The following is a 20,615-nucleotide window of genomic DNA, read 5'->3' on the forward strand; positions in this document are numbered from 1 at the left end:
TCAGTAAATCTCTGACTCTGGAGGAGGGTTTGAGCTACAGAAGAAAAACAAAAGCAACTGAAGTACTGGCCTTGGCCAAAGTGGCCACCTGAATTTCTCCAGACAAGTGTGGTCCTTGGGGCATTTCCACCGAGGGGTTATGCTGACAGGATCTGCTTGTGACCCCAGGACAGCTTGCCCTCAGAAGTGGCCTCTCCCTCTCTGGAGGCCTTTCTTCTTTTCTGTGTTTTTGTTTATTTGTCTTCATTTGTACATGTATCAGGAGAATACATTTAAAAAAAAAAACTGTCAAAAACAGTAGATCCTGCCCCAACCTGTCCACTTTAGTTTCTCTTCTCAACATAGAAGGCCTCTTTCTTTCCTTTTCCTCAGCCATCTCTTCTGTATTTTCTTTCTGTCTCTAAATAACAAGTTTATACTTCTAGCACTTGTTTTATTATTATTGTATTAATTTGGACTTTGCTTGTCATTGTCATTTTAAGAATTTCTTGCTATAGGAGACGAAGTTTGGAAGTCTTTCCCTGTCCTGCAAGCACCCTCGCTAGTTCTTCATCCACCCCTCAGGGTGCCCGTGTCTCTGTCTAGATAAATCACTACTCATTATTCACATTGTTGCTGTGCAGGTCGTACTTGTAGCTGACCCAGCTAGTGTGCCATTGATTGCCTTTGCTTTCCTGGATTTCTAGTTGGCCAGTGCCTTTCCCTGCCTTGCCCTGTGTCTTCTGATCTTTCTTGTGCTGAGAATGCCTATCATTTATCTTTTATGGGCTCAGATTCACTCTCTTTTCCTTCTTTCTTTTTTCTTTCCTTCTTCCTTTAATACCGCCTACGTTTGCATCTCAAAAAAAGCCAACCACACCAGCCCTGTGTTTCCTTTTAGTAATGTTTTCATTCTCATTATAGATAATGTTTGAGAAGAGTTTTAGATTTACAGAAAAGCTAAGGTGAGGGGATGCCCACACTCCCTTCCACCCGACTAGCAGTTTCAACTATTAGTAACATGTTACAGTGGCCAACTCCATGCACGGTTAGCTGAAGTCAAAGTTTATTTACACTCCTTGAGTCTTCTTGTCCCTTCTGTCCAGGATACATTATTACACTGAGCTGCCCTGTGCTTTAAGGCTCCCCTGGGCTGTGGCATTTTTCTGAGATTTTCCTGGGTTGTGATGACCTTGACAGTTGTCATGAGTGCTGGTCATGTGCTTTGTGGGATTTTAGAATTTCTTGAATGTCTTTCTCAATATAAACGGTAATGTTTATGGTCATTCCAAGGAAGGACACAGACACATCGGCTTCTGGCTGTCAGCATGGTTTATCTGATGTTGGCTCTGATCGCACCTGGTTGAGGCAATGTCTGTGGATCTCCCTGTAGAGTTGCCCGCTCAGTTCTTGACGAGAACTGCCAAAGATCTGCCAGAGCTGTGGCCTCCCATGCAGCGCAGTTTTCTGACTTTCCTCATCCCCACCCCTAATGGCTGCCTGACTGCTCCCTTCATATTCTGTTCACAGTGCCCCTCCATTTTATTGATCAAATTTATTCCAATTTGGGCCACTGGGCACCCTTCCCGTTAGCTCCTGTGCCATTTTCACATGTACCCCTCTGAGTCTGCTTTCTCTGGTTCTTTTGGCCTGGGCTCTGGTTTGGTTTTTTGGTTTATCATGACTCCTTGGCACTACAACAGTCCAGTTCACCTCATCTTTCTTGCCCCAGCTCCAGAACCAGCCATTACCCCCGAAAGCCTTTTCCTCTTCTTGGAGAGTCGTGCTAAAAATAAAATTGGGGTATTAAGTGTGCTGCTTTTAGAGTGTCTTCTCTTTCAGATCCTCTAGGTGGACAGAGAAAAACATGTTTTCATTTAAATTTTTTATTGCATTATTTATTCATTTATTTTGTGTGCATATGCATGTGGGCACATGTGCTACAACATGTCTGGAGATCATATGACAACTTTGGGGACCAATCGATTCTCTGTTTCAACTCTAGGTTCCCAGGATTGAACTCGGGTCATCAGACTTGGCGACAGGCGCCTCTGACTTTTCATTTTTTAATATTTGATCTTTGTCTCTGTGAGTTAGAAATCAGCCTGAGAAGAGAGTTCCAGGACAACTCGGACTATTATACAAAGAAATCGTGTCTCGGAAGAAAAAAATTATCTTTGTCCATTTAGACATTAGAGGAGGAGGAACCTATTTTCCCCACAGCTTTGAGACTACTTTTATACCTTACCAAATTTTTGTCCAGTCAGAATCCATTTGTGTTCACTCCACTGGCCTTTGCCTGTTCCTGCCCCATGCTGTGCTAAGTATTAAGGCTTTATAATCACAGGAATAGATGCCTTCTTGCTGACTTTGTTTTTCAAAGTTTTACTGACTTGAAGAAAGGTCATTTGGCAGTGGAAATACGTCTTTAAACGTATCCTCTCCTTACTGGTGGAGGCCCACCTGACTTGACTCTGTGAGAATTAAGCAATACACTTGGCCCCAAGCCTCTTGCTCACTCAAAAACCTGCTGGGGACAGCTAGTGCCCCTGCCATCCTGAAAATGGCTTCAGCACAACTGGAATTTTTCTTTTGTTTCATAAAAGATTTGTTTTTATTTTATGAGTGTTTGCCTGCATGTGTGTATATGTGCACCATGTGTGTGCAGTGCCCTCAGAGGCCAGAAGAGGGTCCTGGATCCCCCAGAGCTGGAATTATATATTTTTTCTTTTTTCTTCTTTTTTTAAATATTTATTTATTTTGTATACAATATTCTGTCTGTGTGTATGACTGTAGGCCAGAAGAGGGCACCAGATCTCATTACAGATGGTTGTGAGCCGTCATGTGGTTGCTGGGAATAGAACTCAGGACCTTTGGAAGAGCAGGCAATGCTCTTAACCACTGAGCCATCTCTCCAGCCCCACTATTGGCATTCTTGACCTCAAGAAGAAGTGACCTCTCAGAGCACGACAGAGAGAAGCATGGGAAGCTCATTGTCAGATGTATCTGGTTGAGAGGCATTATTTTCCAGATTAATATACTATGGACTATCTTTAAGTGTTTTCTAGAAATCTCCTGTGACTTCCAAATATTCCCAAGAGAATGAACGTGCTTTTACTGGGACAGCTTGGGCTCACAGAGACCTGGCCCTCCTCTCCTGCCACATCCCTAAAGCTATGTGGGAAAATAAACAGAAGTAGCCAGTATTCCTTTTGTTTCTTGGGCTGGATAGCCTGGGCCTAAAAGGGTTGCTGCCTCTGGCAGCTCCTCACATCCCTGTCCACGCTATGAGGGTTCCAAGGCAGCCTTTTTAACTTCATTAACCAGGTAAAAAAAATGTCTGCAGTACCTGTAATTTTCTAATACAGGCACCAACCATGTCTGTGTGGACCATGAACAGAAATCCTGTGTGCAGGCCTAGCTCATGCCTTACCTGTGTCTGTGGGAAAGCTGGGATGGAGGCCGAGAGCCACTAGCTGGGGCCCAGAGATGAAGAGAGAAGCTCTCTCCCCCCGGAGTTCCGCTGTAAGGCAGCCCAGTAGCTCAGCCCAGCTCTGTCCCTAAGGACAAGAGTGCTCCAGCACGAAAGGATGCCTCTTTCTCGGGCTAGGCCAGGAAGGAGCAGCTCAAAATGTCCAGATGGTCACTGAACTGAAAGCTGACCTTGTGACCCATCGCTGAGACCCAATGAGAATTTGTGATCTTGTCCCTGGGCCTGGATTTTATTGCACATTATTTTTGCACCCTTGTCCTGGTGGAAGAAAACTCTCATCCTGGTTTTTAGGTATCTTTTCCTTCCATGGCTAGTGGGATATTTGGGGCATCAGGCTCTTTTGGGTGCTAACTTGTTTTTGTCATCTTTTCTTGAGGGCATGACCTTCCTATTAAGGCACCCAAATGCAGCCACTGAACACAGTGACTGTGGCTCACACACTCCCGTGGGGCCCAGACAGAGCTGTCGGTCCAGCAAGCAGGGCCGCACGAGCCTGACTCCATGCATGGGCAGCAGCCTAGGGCTTTGTAACCAGACCTGAAGGATACAGGAGAGTTCCAGCCGCCTCAGCAGCTGATGTCTGGAGATCAATTAGAGATAATGGCTCTGTGTGGACTGGAGAAGCCATGGCCAAGCTTTTTCCTGGTTGTACCCGTGTTTACATCATTAACAAGCTCACTCTCCTTTGAGGTTGGATTTGTGCTGGAAGCTTTGTTTAATGCAGAGGGACCACTGTGGACCCTTGGCGGGCTGGTAGCTCTGCTACCCCCATTCAGATGGAGAGAGTGGCCCCCAGACCCCTCCCCCAATGACACTGCCACTGTTGTGTGTGCTGCAGCTGAGGAAATCGCTTCCTTAATTCACTCCGAAGTCATTTGTTCGTAATAAGTGCTGGGAGCCACTGAACACCAGGAATCTGGCAGTGCCGAGCACAGAGAACCTGTCCACCCTCCACGCTTACAGGCTGTGGAGATGATAAATAAGTCAGGAAGAGAAAACAGGAGAGAGCAAGGTGTTTGGGGCAGAGAGTTCAAATGGAGTAAGAGGATATGCTTCCTTCCGAGAAGAGAGCTCTGACTGCTGAGAACCAGCCAGTCCTCTGGGCTTCCTGCAGAGGGAAGAGCAGGTACAAAGGCCCTGGGGTGGAATGGAGGGAATGAAGAGAGGAGGAGCAGCCTGCAAAGACAGCTCCTGAAGGGCTTGCCAGCTGGATACACAGTTTGCTGTATGCCGCATGCTGCTACCTGAGCAGAGCAGGACTTGACCAGCCAGGTATGATAGCAAGTGAAAGTCTCTATCTAGTGACCCAGGTTTGCAGCACGGCTGCCTCACTTTCCCTTCTGAGGGCTGAAGTTTCCCTGTCCTAGGAGGAGCAGCAGGGCTGGTGTTCACCGTGGAGCCCCTTTCCCAAGGGAAGTGGGGGTGGTGGAGTCTAGAGCCTTGCAGGCTGGCATCACACAGATGTGTCACTGACAGATCCGGGCAAGGCCCAGAGCCCACCCACCTGGCCCTCATCTCCGCCACTTTTCCCACCTCCCTGCTGCTCCCCAATAGCAGGACGCAGAGATCCTTAAGTTAGGGGGCTGAAGACAGTTGGAGAGAAGGATCCAGTCACCACAGACTCCTCAAGAGCACAAGTAACACTGCAGGCCTCACCACCTGAGGTCAGTTAAAATGGTTGTATCACACTGCCCAGCTGGAACATGCTGAGGAAGCTGTTTTCCTTCCCAGGGCATCTGCAAGTTAAGGCCCTTTGCATGTCTCTCTGACCTCACAACACAGGATAAGCAGGAGGTACTTGGCTCTGAATACTGTCTCAGAGTAGTCCTTCTCTGGGGAGAAGGCACATGGCGGCTGGCTTCCTGGCTGTCGGGTCTGTCCCCAGATAGGAGCCCTGTGACTCAGTCAGGAATACTAGCAGCCTGTGGAGCGAGCGTGAAGTGGAAGGATGGAGGTCCTGCTGTGAGGTCTGCAGTGCCTGGTTAGTGTCTGGAGCATGCTGGCTTTGCTATCTTATCCCATCCATGGTGAGAGGAGGGCGGAGCAAGGCTAGTTCAGCAAAAACAAAAGTTTTCTCAGAAGGATGCAGATTCATATTGCTGCCTTTCTAGGCCAAACTCCAGACATGTTGCTGCCTCTATAGGCAGAAGGGAGGCTGCAAAAGAGAGGACTCTTATTTTTTATTCTATGTAACCGGGAAAGATTGTGAAGGTCCCACGTAAGCTAGATTCTGCTATGGGACCTGCCATGGCCTGGGTCCCTTCATCTGAACTTGGCATTGCCTTTGGATAGTAAGATGGTTCTGACTGGGGCAGGAAAGAAAAGGGAAAGGAAACGGGGGTGGGATCAGGGGATGAGGAGAAAGCAGGAGCACCAGAAGTCTGTTTTTCATGCAGAAGACTGAGGCTCCACTTCAGAGCACCTGAGTAACCTGCAAAGTCAGATCGGTGGAAGCACACATCCCTGCATCCTAACACTATTGTTTCCCGAGGAGGGGGAGGAGGAGAGGAAGGAAAACAGACATTAGAGTAGGGTCAGGCTGAGGTCAACAGGGCTCCAATACCCTCAGCTTCACCAGACAGGCCCAGGTCTGCCAATCTACCATGGTCCCTGAACGTACTGTGTGCTGGCCTGTGACTGTCCTCACTCAGTTGGCGAGGCTTAGTGTCCACAGGCCTTTTGGCTCAGGAGCCCTATTCTAACATGCATCTGACAGACCCAGACCTCCATCCAGACCCTCGCCTACCCCTTGCTTCCAGCTCTGTGACTATTTTGCCCCATGGCTCTGCCCACCAGTTTCCTCACTGCTGGGTGACTTGGGTCACCTAGTCTCTCAAAGTCTCCAGCCTTCCTGTGCATGTGGCATTATTATCACCCCCTTTGCTTGGTGACTGTACAACTAGCCTGAGTGGCAGGATTGGTTCCAGAGTGCTGTGGATCACTAGGACATGGCAGCTGGCTTGACTTGTTGCCTTTCTCAAGCTTTCAGTGGATGCACATTGTCCATACCAACCCATATGCCGACAAGTATGGAGAGACAACTCAGAGTTTCATACACTTCCCACTTCCTATAACCAATACCTAGAGCAAGAAACAACATTGTCTAAATCCCAGAGACCCTGTGTCCCTCCTAGTCACTGCCACAAGCAAAGGTGACCACTGTTGTGACTTTTAATAGCACAGTTTGGGTTTTGCAGCTGCAGCATGTGCTCTCACACGCAGGCCTGTGAGCATCACCATACACAGCGTCACTACCGAGCAGCAATAGGCTACTGTCATTCCCCTACCCGGCTAGGGTCTCACCATGTATCCCTGCCTCCCGAGCACTAAGACTGAAGGATTCCCACCATGCGGTGGCTAAGGTGTGCTCTTCGGGGGCCATCTGTCTGTACACCCATAGAAATGGACACTCTATGGTAGCTAGCCTTGGTCTCCTGGTAAAGCCTCTCCCAAGAGGCCAGGGAAGAAGGGAGGAGAGGCCTGGTCACTCCACTCATTCCCTCAGAGTCCCAGCATGTGGCTTGCATTCAGCACCAAGCCAACTCTGCTGGAGTGAGGGCCATGGGGTCTGAGCAAGACCCTCGTAGACCACAGTGTGTGGCATGATGTGAGCACTCTGCCTCTGCCCTGAGCTTGCAGTCTGATGGGGCAAGAGGCATAATGCAGAAAACTGTCAGCTCCACACTGTATGACAAAATTGACAGGTATTTGCCTACGGACAGTCTTGGCCCTCTTGAGTTCAGCAGAGTTCAGCAGGCTCCAGTGGATGGGTTTTATTGGCAGTCTATGCATTTTCCTACCTAGCAATCCCTCTCCACCCGTGCATCCATCAACACAGCTTCCATGTCACCTTAGCAGAGACCTCCTGGACATGCCCCTTCCTTCTTCATAGCCACATAACTGTCAAGCTCAGATAGGATACACTTCCTACAAACAGCACCAGATCAAGAAGCCACATGGTCATCTGCTTAATGTCTTCCTTCTGGCTGGCCTGCAGGTACCCAGAGACAGACCTGCATCCTGCATCATCCCCTACTGTGTTACCTGCACTGGTCATGGTTCCGAGCACAGGTGAGGGCTCTGAACATTCTTGTGGAAGGAGCACATACTTGAAAACATGCATGATGAGAGGCACAGAGGATTGCTCATGGATGAAGAGGGACAAAAGATGGTGACTCTGTCATAGCAGAATTCCCAGAAAAGACAAGAAGATGAGGCCAGTAGGGCACAAGCCTAGGACACCAGAGCAGGAGCTGGGAGCTATAAAGGTTTTGTACTAGGAGAGTAACAAAACCAGAGGGTACCTGATGGCATTTTAAATCAAGGCACTAAGGGGCTGGAAAGAGGGCTCAGTGGTTTAGAGCACTTGCTGTTCTTATAGAGGACCTAGGTTCAATCTCCAGCAACCACTTGGTGGCTCGAAACCATCTATGACTCCAGTTCTAAGGAGTTCGCCCTCTTCTGACCGGATCCAGGCACAGGCACAGTACACATACATACACACAGGCAAAAAAAAAACTCTTACACATAAATCTTTTTTTTTTTTTTTTAAAGGTGCTTTTGTAAAGGAGAATAATGGCCTGTGGCCTTGGCTGTCGGGGCTGCATTTCCCCCAGTCAGGCTCCTTTGGTGTGCTCACAAGGGAAAACCAACAGAGCAGGGAGGCACACTGGACTGCTACTTCTAGACTTCCGCTGGGGGCCTGAGCTGGCTGGGAGGTTGCAGCTAGCCAAACTGACCACTGGGAAGAGTGAATGGATTAACTGAGCTACTCCTCCACCCCAGTAGTGATACAGAGTCGTGTGAACTGGAGACACCACCCCCTCCTCACCATCCTAGAAAAGATACTTTTCAGGACCCCTCTCCCCACCTGGGAGGCTCTTCTCTTCTTCCTGACAGTGCTGTGCCCAGGGTGTCCCCATTCTGGGTTACTCCCCTCTCTGATGCAGGCAGAGAGTTTATGGGGTTGAGGTGTGCATGCTGGCCTTATCAAATATTTTTAACAAGTTTTTAAATTATCTTTTTTATTATTTAATTTGTATTTTATGTATATTGGTGTTTTGCCTGCATGTATGTCTGTGTGAGCGTGTCAGGTTCCTTGGAACTGGAGTTATAGACAGTTGTGAGCTGCCATGTGGGTGCTGAGGATTGAACCCGGGTCCTCTGGAAGAGCAGCCAGTGCTCTTTAACTATTGAGCCATCTCTCCAACCCCCTCACCAGATATGAACAGATCCCTCTTAAAAATATTTATTTTTATTTTATGTGAATGTGTAAATGCTTGTCTGAAGGTTTGTACCATGTGTGTGTCTGGTGCCTGAGGAGGTGAGAAAAAGGTTTGAAATTGGATTTACAGGTAATCATGAGCCACCATGTGAGACTCTAGGGAGGTGCGGGGGGGGGGGGGCTTGAATACGAATGAGACCATTTAGAAACGAAAGCAAATTGGGCTGGGTTTGTAGCCCAGTTGGTAGAGTGCTTGCATAGGTTACACAAAGCTCCAGGCTCATAAGCGCTATACTCCCAGCACCCAGGGGAATCCAAAGTTTAGGGGTCATCCTTCCAGCTAAATACTGAGTTCAGGCCTATCTCAAAAACAAAAAAGCAAACTGAACTTCTACTTCAGTAATTGTGTGGAGATAAATTTAAAATAGATTTTCAAAAAGAGACTTCAGATGAATTATAATAAAATCACTGAAAATTTGGGAATAAAACCTGGTGAAGAGAAAACCCCAACTAAACCTGATTATAAGAGTGTAAACTTTTCTTACATCAAAACATAAACAAACATACAATCACTAAAAATTAAAAGGCAGTAGAAGAGAACCAGGCAGTGGTGGCTCACACCTTTAGAGGCAGACGATCTCTGTGAGTAGGAGGCCAGCCTGATCTATAGAGTGAGTTTCAGGACAGCCAAGGCTGCACAGAGAGACTCTGTCTCAAAAACAAAACAAAACCCAAGCAAGCAAAAAAAAAAAAAAAAAGAAAGAAAGAAAGAAAGAAAGAAAGAAAGAAAGAAAGAAAGAAAAGCATGCACAAATACACGAACGTACTGTGTTCACAACGTCGTCCTTCAGTGGGTACTACCTTACTCCCTTGAGACAGGGTCTCTAGCTATACCTGGCGCTTGCTGTTTTTTGGACAGGCTGGTATTTCCAGTTCCTACCTCTAGTTCTGAGATTACAGGTGTGTGTACAGCCATGTCTGGCTTTTTATGTGGATACTGGAGAGCCAAACTCAAATCCTCATGCTTGTATAAGTACTTGTTTTAGGATTACTATTGCTGTAATGAGACACCATGAGCAAAAATAATTTGGGGAGGAAGGGGTTTATTCTGCTTGTGCTTCCAGGTAACAGTCCATCGCTGAAGGAAGTCAAGGCGGTAACTCAAAGGGCAGGAACCTGGAGGAAGGAGGGGATGCAGAGGCCATGGGGCCTGCTGCTTACAGGCTTGCTCCCCACGCTCACTTACCCTGCCTGCTTACTTTCTTCTTTCTTTTCCTTCCTTCCTTCTTTTTTTTTTTTCTTTCAAGACAAAGTTTCTCTTTGTAGCCCTGGCTGTCCCAGAACCTGATGTGTAGACCAGGTTGGCCTCGAAATTTACAGAGATCCACCTTACCTGCCTCCCTCTGCCTCCTGAGTACTGGGATTAAAGGTGTGAGTCATGGCCTTTTGTTGACTAAGCCTGCTTTTGTAAAGAACCCAGGACCACCATCCCAGAGATGGCCCCACCCACAATGAGCTGGGCTCTGCCCCATGGATAACTATTTAAGAAAATGCCCCACAGGCTTGCATAAAGCTTGATCTTACAGAGGCATTTTTTTCAACTGTAGATCCCTCCCTTCAGATGACTTACTAGCTTGTGTCAAGTTGACATAAAATTAGCCAGCACAGTACATTTATCCACTGAGCCATCTACTCAGTTCTTCATTTTTCTTTATTTTTTAAGCAACAACACCAACAAAAACATATTTATTTGGGGGCATGCACACCATATTATGTGGTGTGAGTGTGGAAGTTGAGGACAATATGTGAATTCTCAACTTTTGACTGTGTGGATTCAGGGGATTGAACCCAGGTCATCAAGCTTGAAAACAACACTCTTACCACTGGGTCATTTTGCCAGCTCCCTACACACACATTCTTTATGGAGTGACACTGGTCCAGGCTGGTCTTGAACTCACCACGTAGGTAGTAATGACCTTGAACTCTCGATCTTACTGCTTCTACCTCCCAAGTGCTGGATTATAGACAAGCCCAGTTACTACAGTGCTAGAGATTGAACTCAAGACCTTCTGTATGCTAGATAAGTACTCTACCAATTGAGCTGTATCCTTAGCTCTGGAGTTTCTAATGTCAGAGTAGAACACTTTCTGCCAAGTTCTGGGTCGAACATACTATGTTATGCTCACTTTGTAGTTGGAGAAAGGAGGCCTACAGAGGCTGGAGCCTGGTGCCAACATTTGTGTGCTGTTAGAGCTTGAATTGGTCCCATTAGGCTAAATCTTTTCTTTTAGTTCATTTTGAGGTATTTGGGATGAGAACCCAGTCTCATATTTTGTTAGGCCAGTGTCTCCCAAAGATCTGTGCTCCAGTCTTAGCTGGACCTCCTGTATTCTATTTACCCTCTTGCTGCCCCTTTTATATCATTCAAATCCTGTGTGCCCTGATCTGGAAACTTAACTGAGCTTGTAACACCTCAGCAGGCCAAATGAAAGTCCATGCCTCTCAGCTGTGTCCAGGCTCAGCACACTTGGCCCTATGACCCCATATGACCCTGCCATCTCATTTCCCATCATTATCATTATCACCATTAATACCCCAGCAATGCTTAAGCATGCATGGGCAGCCGGGTATGGCGGTTCTCCAGTTGTTCCTATCCTGGGCAGTCCTAGTTGCTTGTGTTATTGTCATACCCAGGTTCCAGTCTTCCTTTATGCAGTTTTTTGGGCTTTCCTCTTCACCTTATCACATGTAGTCCTCCAAGCAGTGCTATCTTCGGGTATCTTCCGTCATTCCTTCTCATAACATGGCCGAAGTATCTCAAGCCGTATCCTGTAGTTTACTTCCTTCTATAGATGGAGGTGTTTCTTTTTTTTATATTTATTTATTTTTTTATGTATACAATATTCTGTCTGTGTGTATGCCTGCAGGTCAGAAGAGGGCACCAGACCTCATTACAGATGGTTCAATTCCCATGTGGTTGCTGGGAATTGAACTCAGGACCTTTGGAAGAGCAGGCAATGCTCTTAACCTCTGAGCCGTCGTCTCTCCAGCTCAATGGAGGTGTTTCTTAATGTCATTGTTGTGCAGCCTGTCTCTTCATGTGACACCTAGAATCCTCCTGAGACGTGCCATCTCAAACACATTCAGCCACTGTTCTGAGGAGCCTTTCATTGTGCAGGCTTCAGAGTTGTAAAGAAGGCAGCTCAAGACGAGTGTCTCATAGACTTGTCATTTTGTTGTTATGTCTCTTGTTGACCAAACCTTTTCTAGTGCCTGAATTGCAGCCCTCACTGTCTCACCTCCCACCCTCCCTTAATCCCTCTTGCCGAAGTAACGCTCCTCACCCTTGTGTTCTATCACTTGCCGAATCTGCCGGAAAGGCCATGCCTCAAGGTCTTCCCCCAGTTGCCAATTTTTGCTGTCTAGAATCAGGAGCATGCTGGTCTACTCCTTGAGAGCCTTGACCCTCCTCCCAGCCCATCTTCTCCCTTCCTCTGTCCTCACTTTCTGCCTCTCCCTCTACCTGTACCCTTAAGTCCAAGGTCCAGCTGGAACCCATATGTTGCCTTTAGCTGGTATTTTTCCTTAGTCTCATCATCTATAGCAGTTAAATGTATGACAATAAGTGGTTTGGTTGGTTGGTTTTTTTGTTGTTGTTGTTTTGGTTTGGGGGGGAGATTTTTTTTTTTTTTTCGAGACAGGGTTTCTCTGTGGTTTTTGGAGCCTGTCCTGGAATTAGCTCTTGTAGACCAGGCTGGTCTCGAACTCACAGAGATCCGCCTGCTGCCTCCTAAGTGCTGGGATTAAAGGCATGCGCCACCACTGCCTGGCTCCAGNTGGTCTCGAACTCACAGAGATCCGCCTGCCTCTGCCTCCCGAGTGCTGGGATTAAAGGCGTGCGCCACCACCGCCCGGCTGTTTTTTTTTTTTTTGAGATAGTTTCTCTGTGTACCAATCCTGGTTGTATTTGAACTCCATTAGTAGACCAGGCTGGTCTCAAATTCAAGAGATCTGCTTTCCCCTGCCTCCCGAGTATTGAGTACTAAGTACTAGGATTAAAGGAATTTGCTACAGCTACTGCCACACCTGCTACCCTATTTTTGTTTGCTGTTTTTATTTTGGCTTTTGGGATAGCATCTTGATGTGCAGACCAGACTGGCCTCAAACTTGTGATGATGCTCCTGTCCTGCTTCCTGTAACTAGCAGTACAGGCATGAGCCACAGCCCCCACTCATGGTTGTTTTTGAGAAGTTCAGAACTGTTTGTCTGTGAAGAGTGATCTTTCTGGATTTCTTCAGACTCAATCCTTTTTGTGGGGAGGGACCTGGCATGGAGAATAAACAGCATAGAAAGCTGTTTTCCTACTACTACCTCAGAAGGTGCCCAGAATCAGGTCAGGTGACGGCCCTTTTGTGACAGCTGACTTGATGGCATAGTTCAGAGGTGATTGCTCCATCACCCTAGTAGGCAGGTACTGTCCCTCTGTCATTAAGAGGTAATTTGTGGTGATAAATGACTTTTCAGTGCTCTCACAGAGTCCACTTCGGTTGAACTAAGTTCCTGTCCTTCCTCATGTCCCCTGGCCAGGCTCATAAAAGACTCTTGTAGGTGCTCCTAAGAGCATCTGCCTCTAGCATCTGTTTCCAAACGTGCCTACTGCTGAGCCAGGAGTATTGGTGATGTGACGTGAGGGCAGTGAGGAATAAGGACCAGGTTTTGTTGTTGTTTTTCTTGCTATGGAACCCTCCCCGACATTGGGAGCCACACTGTGGCCTCTTTAAGGTCAGAGGGAACTGGTCAGAGGGACAAGGACACTGAAAACCACCAGCTCAAAGTTCCTTGAGGAGGGGCAGCCCCTGTGGGGACAATGCTTGGGAGGCTCCTGGCATTCAGAAGTGCTTCCCAGCCAGCCAAGGTGTCTGTGGGCCATAGGGCTTCAGTGTTGTGTTTGGAGGATGGTAAATGAGTGCACACTGGTGTCTGCAGGGACAGTTCTACCGGCCTTAGCTGCACTCTGCTCACTGATGAGTCTGAGGAGAGGAGGGTTATCTGGGTTCAATTTCACCTTTGAACTTCAGCTGCTTTGGGCTTTATATTTCAAGCCCAGATGTCCACCACTGCTGTGAAATTGTGACTCAGGCCAGGCGAGGTCAAAGGTCTTAAGAAATGTGTTGGAAAGAGGCAGGAAATCCTGAGCTCGAATTATCTCATTCAGAGCAAGAAGGACAGCTTCCATGTTGGAACCGCCCACATTGCCCTAGATGGACTCAACAGATGTGACCCTAGATACCTACACCCAAAAAGATGGGAAGTAAAAGTCTAATAGAGAAAGTGGGAAAAGTGAATCGGTGAATTGATTTGAAAACACAGTTGATTTCAGGAGTAAAAGGCGCTAATGAGTAACACGCCTAAATCCTTTTTTTTAAAGCGTGAGTTTCATATTGACAGTAAGATCTTTAGCATGTGCAGAATGAAGTCTGTGCGTTGTTAATTTGAAGTGTCATCTTTTCTAATCCGTGAACAGGGAGCTCCGAACCTGTGACTGTAATTACAGATCAAACCTGTAGAGGGAGTCTTGTCTATCATAGATTGTTCACAATGCAAAGCTTTCAGAGGAAGAAAGAAAGGGGCTTTTTAAAGAAAAGTTGGAGGGTTAAAGGCAGTCTGTTTCAAAATTGCAAACAATCGTGGTGGCTGTCTCGTTTGCTCTCCTCTGCTGGCTCCACTGTGAATGAGTTGTAGCGTAAAGGAATCTGTAGAAATTGTCCTTCCTCCTCATAGGAACCAGGAGGAGGGCTCGTTATTGGGTTTCTTTTGGGGGGCGGGGCATCTCCCTACAGAATTTCATGTACGTCTCTATCCTTGTTAAAGCTCAGCTTTATTCGAGGCCCATGTTTTCTAACCTCGCCTTTGGACTTGGTGATAGAGAGTTCGGGGGGCGTTTGCCCTAACCCATTTTTTTCTCTGTCGATGTTTTAATTCTGCCGCAAGGAGACTACCTTGTTAGGTCTCCGGCGATTCTGAGGTTGCCCGGAGATTTAGGGTACCCCTCTAGCCACCTCGTGCCGCCCCATTCTGTCTTCTGATGCCAAGACGAAAGGTGTTTTTGCCCCGAGGAGGACCTCACCTTGGGTCGGCGTGCGTCTTCCCTTTTCTTGCGGAGTCCCTGCGGACTGCGCGCGCCCAGGTCTGGGCAGCAGTCTTGATATTATGCTATGACTTTACTACGGTAGCCAGAGCGCCGTAAGGAGCCGGCACCGTGTGGTCTGCTGGAGCACAATGACCCGCGGAGTGGGGCGGGGGCTCTCAAAGGGAGCCGGCAGCGAGCGGGCGGCGAGCGCTCCGGGTCGCCGGAATGTTTGGGTCGAACAGGTGAGCGCAGTCTGGACACTGGAGCTGGCGGCGGGGCGGAGAGGAGGGGTTCAGGGGCGGGTGCAAACTAAGTGGTGGGAAAGAGACAAAGGAAGAGTGAGAAGCGAGATGGTACAGCAGAATAGAAAGGAGGCGAGGGGAGGGGAGGGGAAGGGAGGAGGCGGCCCGTGGGTAGGGTGCCCAGGAGCTCAAGCTTGAACTTGATCGAGAAAAAGGGGGCCCTGCGGTGTGGGCGGGGGGCCGACCGAGAGTCGGCCACGTGCCTGGCTTTTCCTTGTTAGGGTCCCACTAAGACCTCCTATGTAGGGCTGAGCCCGCGGGTCCCGCTGCCTTGCCCGACAAACACCCGCGGTGCCCGGGATTGAGAGACGCCTAGGGTCGAGGGCTGTGTAGAGGCCCCACGGCACCAAGAGTTCCCGACGATGCCTCCCTTAGTCACTTTCTTTGGGGCAAGTCTCCCTCTCCTGGCCTGAACGCAGACAGTTTGCAGGGTACGTCCCCACCCCGCCCCAAGACTTGAAGTCCGCAGCCTCTGGGAGCCAGGGTCGAGCCCAGCTCCCGTCGCCTTCTTTCAGGGGCCGCACGCCCCCAGGGATCTTCCTCCAAGCTCTTCTCCCTTAAGAAGAGCTCTATCCAGTGGCGCACGGCAGCGCGTCCAGCGCACCCTGGTCCTCATACCTGGCCAAGCACCCCCCCCCCTTCCTCCTTCTCTCCCCCCCACTCTCCTTTCTCCTCTCCCCTCTCCCTGGGTGCCTCCTTTCCTCTCCTGCTGCTCCCCCCATTCCCCCTGAGTGCGTCCTCCGGCGCTCCCCTCCCCCCCGGCCCCCGCCCCGTGCCCGGTCCCGCCCCCTCCCCCGCCTCCCCGTGCCCGGTGCCCCCCTCCCCCTTCCTCCCGGGCCGCGGCGCCACCGCCGCCGCTCGCCTGGGCCCTCCCCTTGGCCACCCCCGCCCCCGGGCCGGGCAGTGACGCGCCGCAGCGGTGCCAGCCCCTCTCCCCGGGCGGCCGCGGCGGCAGCAGCAGCAGCAGTAGCAGCAGCAGCAGCTGGAGCGGTGGGGCTGTCACCGCCTCCCGCCCGGTTCACTCCCAGAGCCAGACCGCCGGTCTGCGCCTCGCCGCCCGCCCAGGTACAGAGTCCTGGGGGACCCCGCTACCGGACTGGTCCTGGGCCCTCGGCTGCCGCCCCCTCCTCCTGCTCTGCCGCTGGCCGTTGAGCTGCGGTTAGGGGAGCTGTGGGGTTCGAGGAGGGGGACTCACGGGGAGCTTCCTGCGCCGGGAGAGCTGCTGGCCCTGGGTGGAGTGGGTTGGGGCTGGGGGCGGGCGAGTGTGCCCGAGAGCGAGGAGGGGCGGAGGCTGCGCTCCTGGGCCTGCGGGGCGCTGGAGAGGTGCGTCTAGCTTCAAGTGCCCGGAGCTGCCGGGCGCACCCCACTCCTGGCCGTGCGCGCCGCCGGTCCTGGGGGGCGGTGATTGTGTGCGCCGCGCCGCGGTATTGTGCCGCGGCCACGCCGTTTGCAGCGGGCTCCGCACCGCGTCTCTGGGAGGAAGACGTTCGCGGACAGCGGGGCGGGGGCCAGGCTCGGGTGGCCGCTGCCTCCGGGAGAAAGGAAGTGGACTGTGTTTGGGGATGTGGGGACGGGAAGCGTACAGTGGCAGGGAGGGGCTCCTTGCCAAGGCGCTGGGAGTTGAGACGCGGTTTGCACAGTTGAGCCCACTTTGGCAGGCTCCTGTCGCTCCACCAGGGGAGCGACAGCCCCTCTCGTGTGCACCCTCGGAGAAGAAGCAAGGGTTCTGAAGACCCCTGGTGAAGGAACACACCACGCGGGGGCCTGCGGAGAGCTCGCGCAAGGGTTAAGGTGGATTTACACCTCCGCCCTCCTGCTGCTCGCCGCCCTTCACCTAGGGTTCCCAGGCAGGATACACGGGGGGGGGGGGGAGTGCAATTCGCCCTCCTATTCCGGCCTCTGGGGTTCAGAAGTGACCCTACTCTTTCTCAGAGCTGCGTTTGCGGGTAGTCTGGCCGCCTCTACCAGGCCGAGCTTCCTGGGGGAAGTTCTCATTAAGCCTCGCTAATTAGCATTATTCCCGGAGAAAGGTTAAGGTTAGACCGTCCTTTTCCTTACCGAGAGCCCCCTCCCTGCCATTCCCTTCTCCCTCCCCTCTCCCTCAGAGCACAAAAGCACAAAAAGAAAGTGTGAAGAGGCGCAGATCAATGGAGAAGCCACAAACCCATTAATTCAAATGGAACCCTTTCCCCCTCTGAAACATTGATTTTTCTTTCTGTCTGCTCTGAGGGGAGATGAATAACCTCCTGATTTCACCTGAAATGGTGTTTGGACTCTGATTTCCCCCTTTCTGAGGATTGTGGCCTGAAATAGATTCTCCCTTGAGATAAAGCCCTACTTATCCCAGAATCAGCTGGAAGCCCCCTCCCCCCACTGCACACTCCAGTGTTGGTGCTCTCCTCACTCCTGTGGGCAGAGCCTGTGATGGTGGGACCAGGTCCCTTGACCCCTAAAACGTGCCTGTTTCTCAGCTGTGTGTTGGTGTGGGGGAAAGAGCCCATTGATGGCCCAGGCCCCAGTGGGTAGCTTAACCCCAGGTTGTAAATTACCCTTTCATTGGAAAGCCATTTGAGTCCAAATGTGTCTTTGAATGCAATCCAGGCTCCTCTGCCGGGCTGTGCTATAGAGTAGTCTCAAGGCAGCACCTCCTTCTGCTCTCTCTAACCCATTCAGCACTTTTCTACCGACCAGTGGCAAACAGCACCCCGACTTTACCTCCCTTCTCAGAAGGCTAACTTTGAGGAGGAACCTCTTTCCCAGGGCCTCAGCCACCCTGGGGCAATGGGAAGCTGGTCCATCCCTGAATTGCTCAAGAACTTTTTAGTCTAGCCTGAGTCCTTTTCTTGGAAGGATAGACCTGGAGAGGGTTAGCTCAGAGTGCTTCCCCTCTGGCCATCCTTTTGGCTGGAAGAACCCAGTCTGCCCAAGAAACTCAGGTGCCCATTGATGGCTGGAGCTGGGGTATCAGTGAGGTCTCATAGTGAGGAATGCTGGGGAAACAGTCCGTTGCCTTTGCTTAGGAACAAAAGCCCATATACTAGGGAAGGTGTGGGACATGCTCACTCTAGCATCCAGGCATGCACTATGGCAAGGACAGTGGAGCAAGCACATGGGTACATGAACATGGTTCTGACAGGTGCAGTGAGAGTCTGCGAGTCAGTGGGGGGAGGGGGATGATGGAAGCCTCCTCACTCTGTCTCCCCTCCCCCCAAGAATGTGTTTGTATGGCTGGTAAGCCAAGGTCTGTTAGCAAGAAGTAGAATTGTGTGCTGTGTCTCAGGAAAACGCATCACCTCTTCTGGTGGCCAGGTGGGCATTGATGGGGTACAGAATTTGACAACCGCCTTGGAAGCCCCAAGTGCTCAGGAGCTGACTCAGAGCACCCTCCTGTTTCTTTCATGTAACAGTATCACAACATCACAACAGGGCCATGAACCTTTGCTTGCTCTGGATCCTGGGAGTTTTCAGTTTCCATTAGTAAGTGCCTGAAGTGGTTAGGTTGGGGTCAAATGTGGTTCAGCACTTTCTTGGCGTATTTGGAGTGATGAGCATAATGCTAACCCGAGCAGCTCCAAGGCTGAGCATTCCCTGACCTGGCCAGGCTCACAGGTGACCCAGAAGGCGGTGCCCAACACTGGCCTGAGAAGCCACCTCCCACATCCTAATATATATGCTAGGTTGAGAGCTGGGGCTGGAGAACTGCCTACACTGGTATTCTTTCCTGCTGCCCAAAAACCTGGGGATGGTGGGGGAGGGGGCAGCCAGCCTGGAGTGCCTGTTTCCTGCCTGGCCTAGGAGCATCCTTGAACATCCCCACCCCCACCACGGTCTGAAACCCACACCCAGGGCTCCAGATCAGGCCTTATGGCCTCCACTAGCACTGAATTCTCGGTAAATCCTCCTCCCTTTCTTTCTCAAGTGAGAGGTTGAGATAGAGTTACAGCTCTGAGGAAAGGCCTGGAAAATACTGTAGGAGGCACGCCCCAGAATTCTGAGTCCTGGAAGATGCAAATGGCTCAGCTTCAGAGGCACCAGGAACCCAGTTCCAGAGAAGTTGACCCCAGTTGTAAAATAATCAGGTTACTGATAGCACCTGCCCATAGTTACAGCCATGGATACAGGCCTGCTTCCACTTTCCTCCCTATGTCTCCCGAATTCCCCTCCTCCGGGCTGCACAGTGGTTGGTGCTGCCGACGCCTGCAGAGAAGGAAGGGCCTGGGCTAGCTGGGTGGGGAGAAATAGAGCTGGCTTCTGAATTTTGGACTGAAGATAAGAGGCTCAAGGGTTTAGTCAGCGCTTCTCTCTCTGCCCAGAGTGAAGACTCCAAGGTTGGGGGTGTGTCCTAAAGACTGGGTGCTACCCACCCTGCCTGGCCAACACAAGAGTTCCGCTTTTCAGAAGGTTAGTTGGCCCTAATGCCCTGTGACCCATGATGGCAAAAGCACTATGGTGCATGTTCTGATGAACTTTTACTGCCAGGTGGGCAAGGCCACAGACTTCAGGATGTAAAGGGCAAAGGCTAGGCTGGGGGATCTAGCCACAGCTCCCTGGCCAGTCACACAGAATCTCAGGAGGGACTGCAGAAGCATGGCGTATGTACTTTTATCTTCGGTGAAGTTATTTGAGAGGGACAAATTAGTAGCCCCAATTCTCCTGAGATTTAAGAAGGGAGCAAGAAGTGACCTACTTGTGACCTCATGGGGGAGCAGGGGAGTGCCTGGGGTCTTAGACACTCCCGACCTGGGTTGGCTGGCTGCTTCCCTTTCTTCCTCCCTGCACCCCCCCCCCCCCCCCCCCCCCCCCCCCCTTCTGCAGGGCTGCCTTTCTTATACACGACCCCCCCCCCCCCCCCCCCCCCCCCCCCGCCAGGTCCCTCTGGACTTGGGTGATGGGTCTGAACTATGTGCTCTGGTAATTGCCTGTGTGATTAGCGGCCTTCCCAGCCTCAGCTCAGGGGCGAATAGGTGAGTAGAGAGAGTCTGAGTCTGCTCCTCTGTGCTGGCTGGCTTTGCCCTATGGACAGCCTGGTTCTGCTACAGCAGGGCTTGCGGAAGGGTCTCTCCAGGTCAGCCCTGCACCTGTGGGTGCTGGCCGTGGTCCTGTCAGTCTGGCCACATCCACAGCTACAGCTTACTCAGTTCTGTTTGTTTTCTGGAAAGTTTAGGTTTCATAGGCTTGATTACTTAAAAAAAAAAAAAAAAAAAAAAAAAAAAAGCCATAGCAGTCAGCGTTTGGGTTTTCAAAATTCCCAGAGCCACCATTCACAGAGCAGCAGTTGGGATGGCAGAAACCTGGGGGCTATGGAAAAGTCCCTGGGGAGGGAACTACTGATGTTCAGTAACTATGCAGCCCCCCCCCCCCCCGCCCATACTTGTAAATGAGCCAGAAGTTTCAGCTGATTCCTCTCCCTAAATAAAGTCTGAAGGTAGGAGACCCTCCTTAGCCATATAGATAGATCCCTAGGGCAACTCAGCACAAAGTAGATGC

General features: G+C 50.6%; 1 protein-coding gene across 6 annotated transcripts in view; it reads left to right on the forward strand.

Annotated features, from left to right (window-relative positions):
* The window catches only part of Nol4l (nucleolar protein 4 like), a 122,297-nt gene that overhangs the window by 70,598 nt on the left and 31,084 nt on the right, over positions 1–20,615 (forward strand). The window contains exon 1 of one of the 6 annotated variants that reach the window (XM_050151181.1): positions 14,744–15,068. The exons of 4 other annotated variants lie outside the window; for them this stretch is intronic. In XM_050151181.1, the coding sequence (XP_050007138.1) occupies positions 14,976–15,068 (93 nt within the window). In that variant the 5' untranslated portion in view covers positions 14,744–14,975. Of the gene's footprint in view, positions 1–14,743; positions 15,069–15,979; positions 16,194–20,615 lie in introns of those variants that run through there. One more of the 6 variants, XM_050151183.1, reaches the window with a different exon arrangement.

This window comes from Alexandromys fortis, unplaced genomic scaffold (genome assembly GCF_014885135.2).
Source record: "Alexandromys fortis isolate MF-2015 unplaced genomic scaffold, M_Fortis_MF-2015_v1.1 scaffold_27, whole genome shotgun sequence".
NCBI lineage: Eukaryota > Metazoa > Chordata > Mammalia > Rodentia > Cricetidae > Alexandromys > Alexandromys fortis.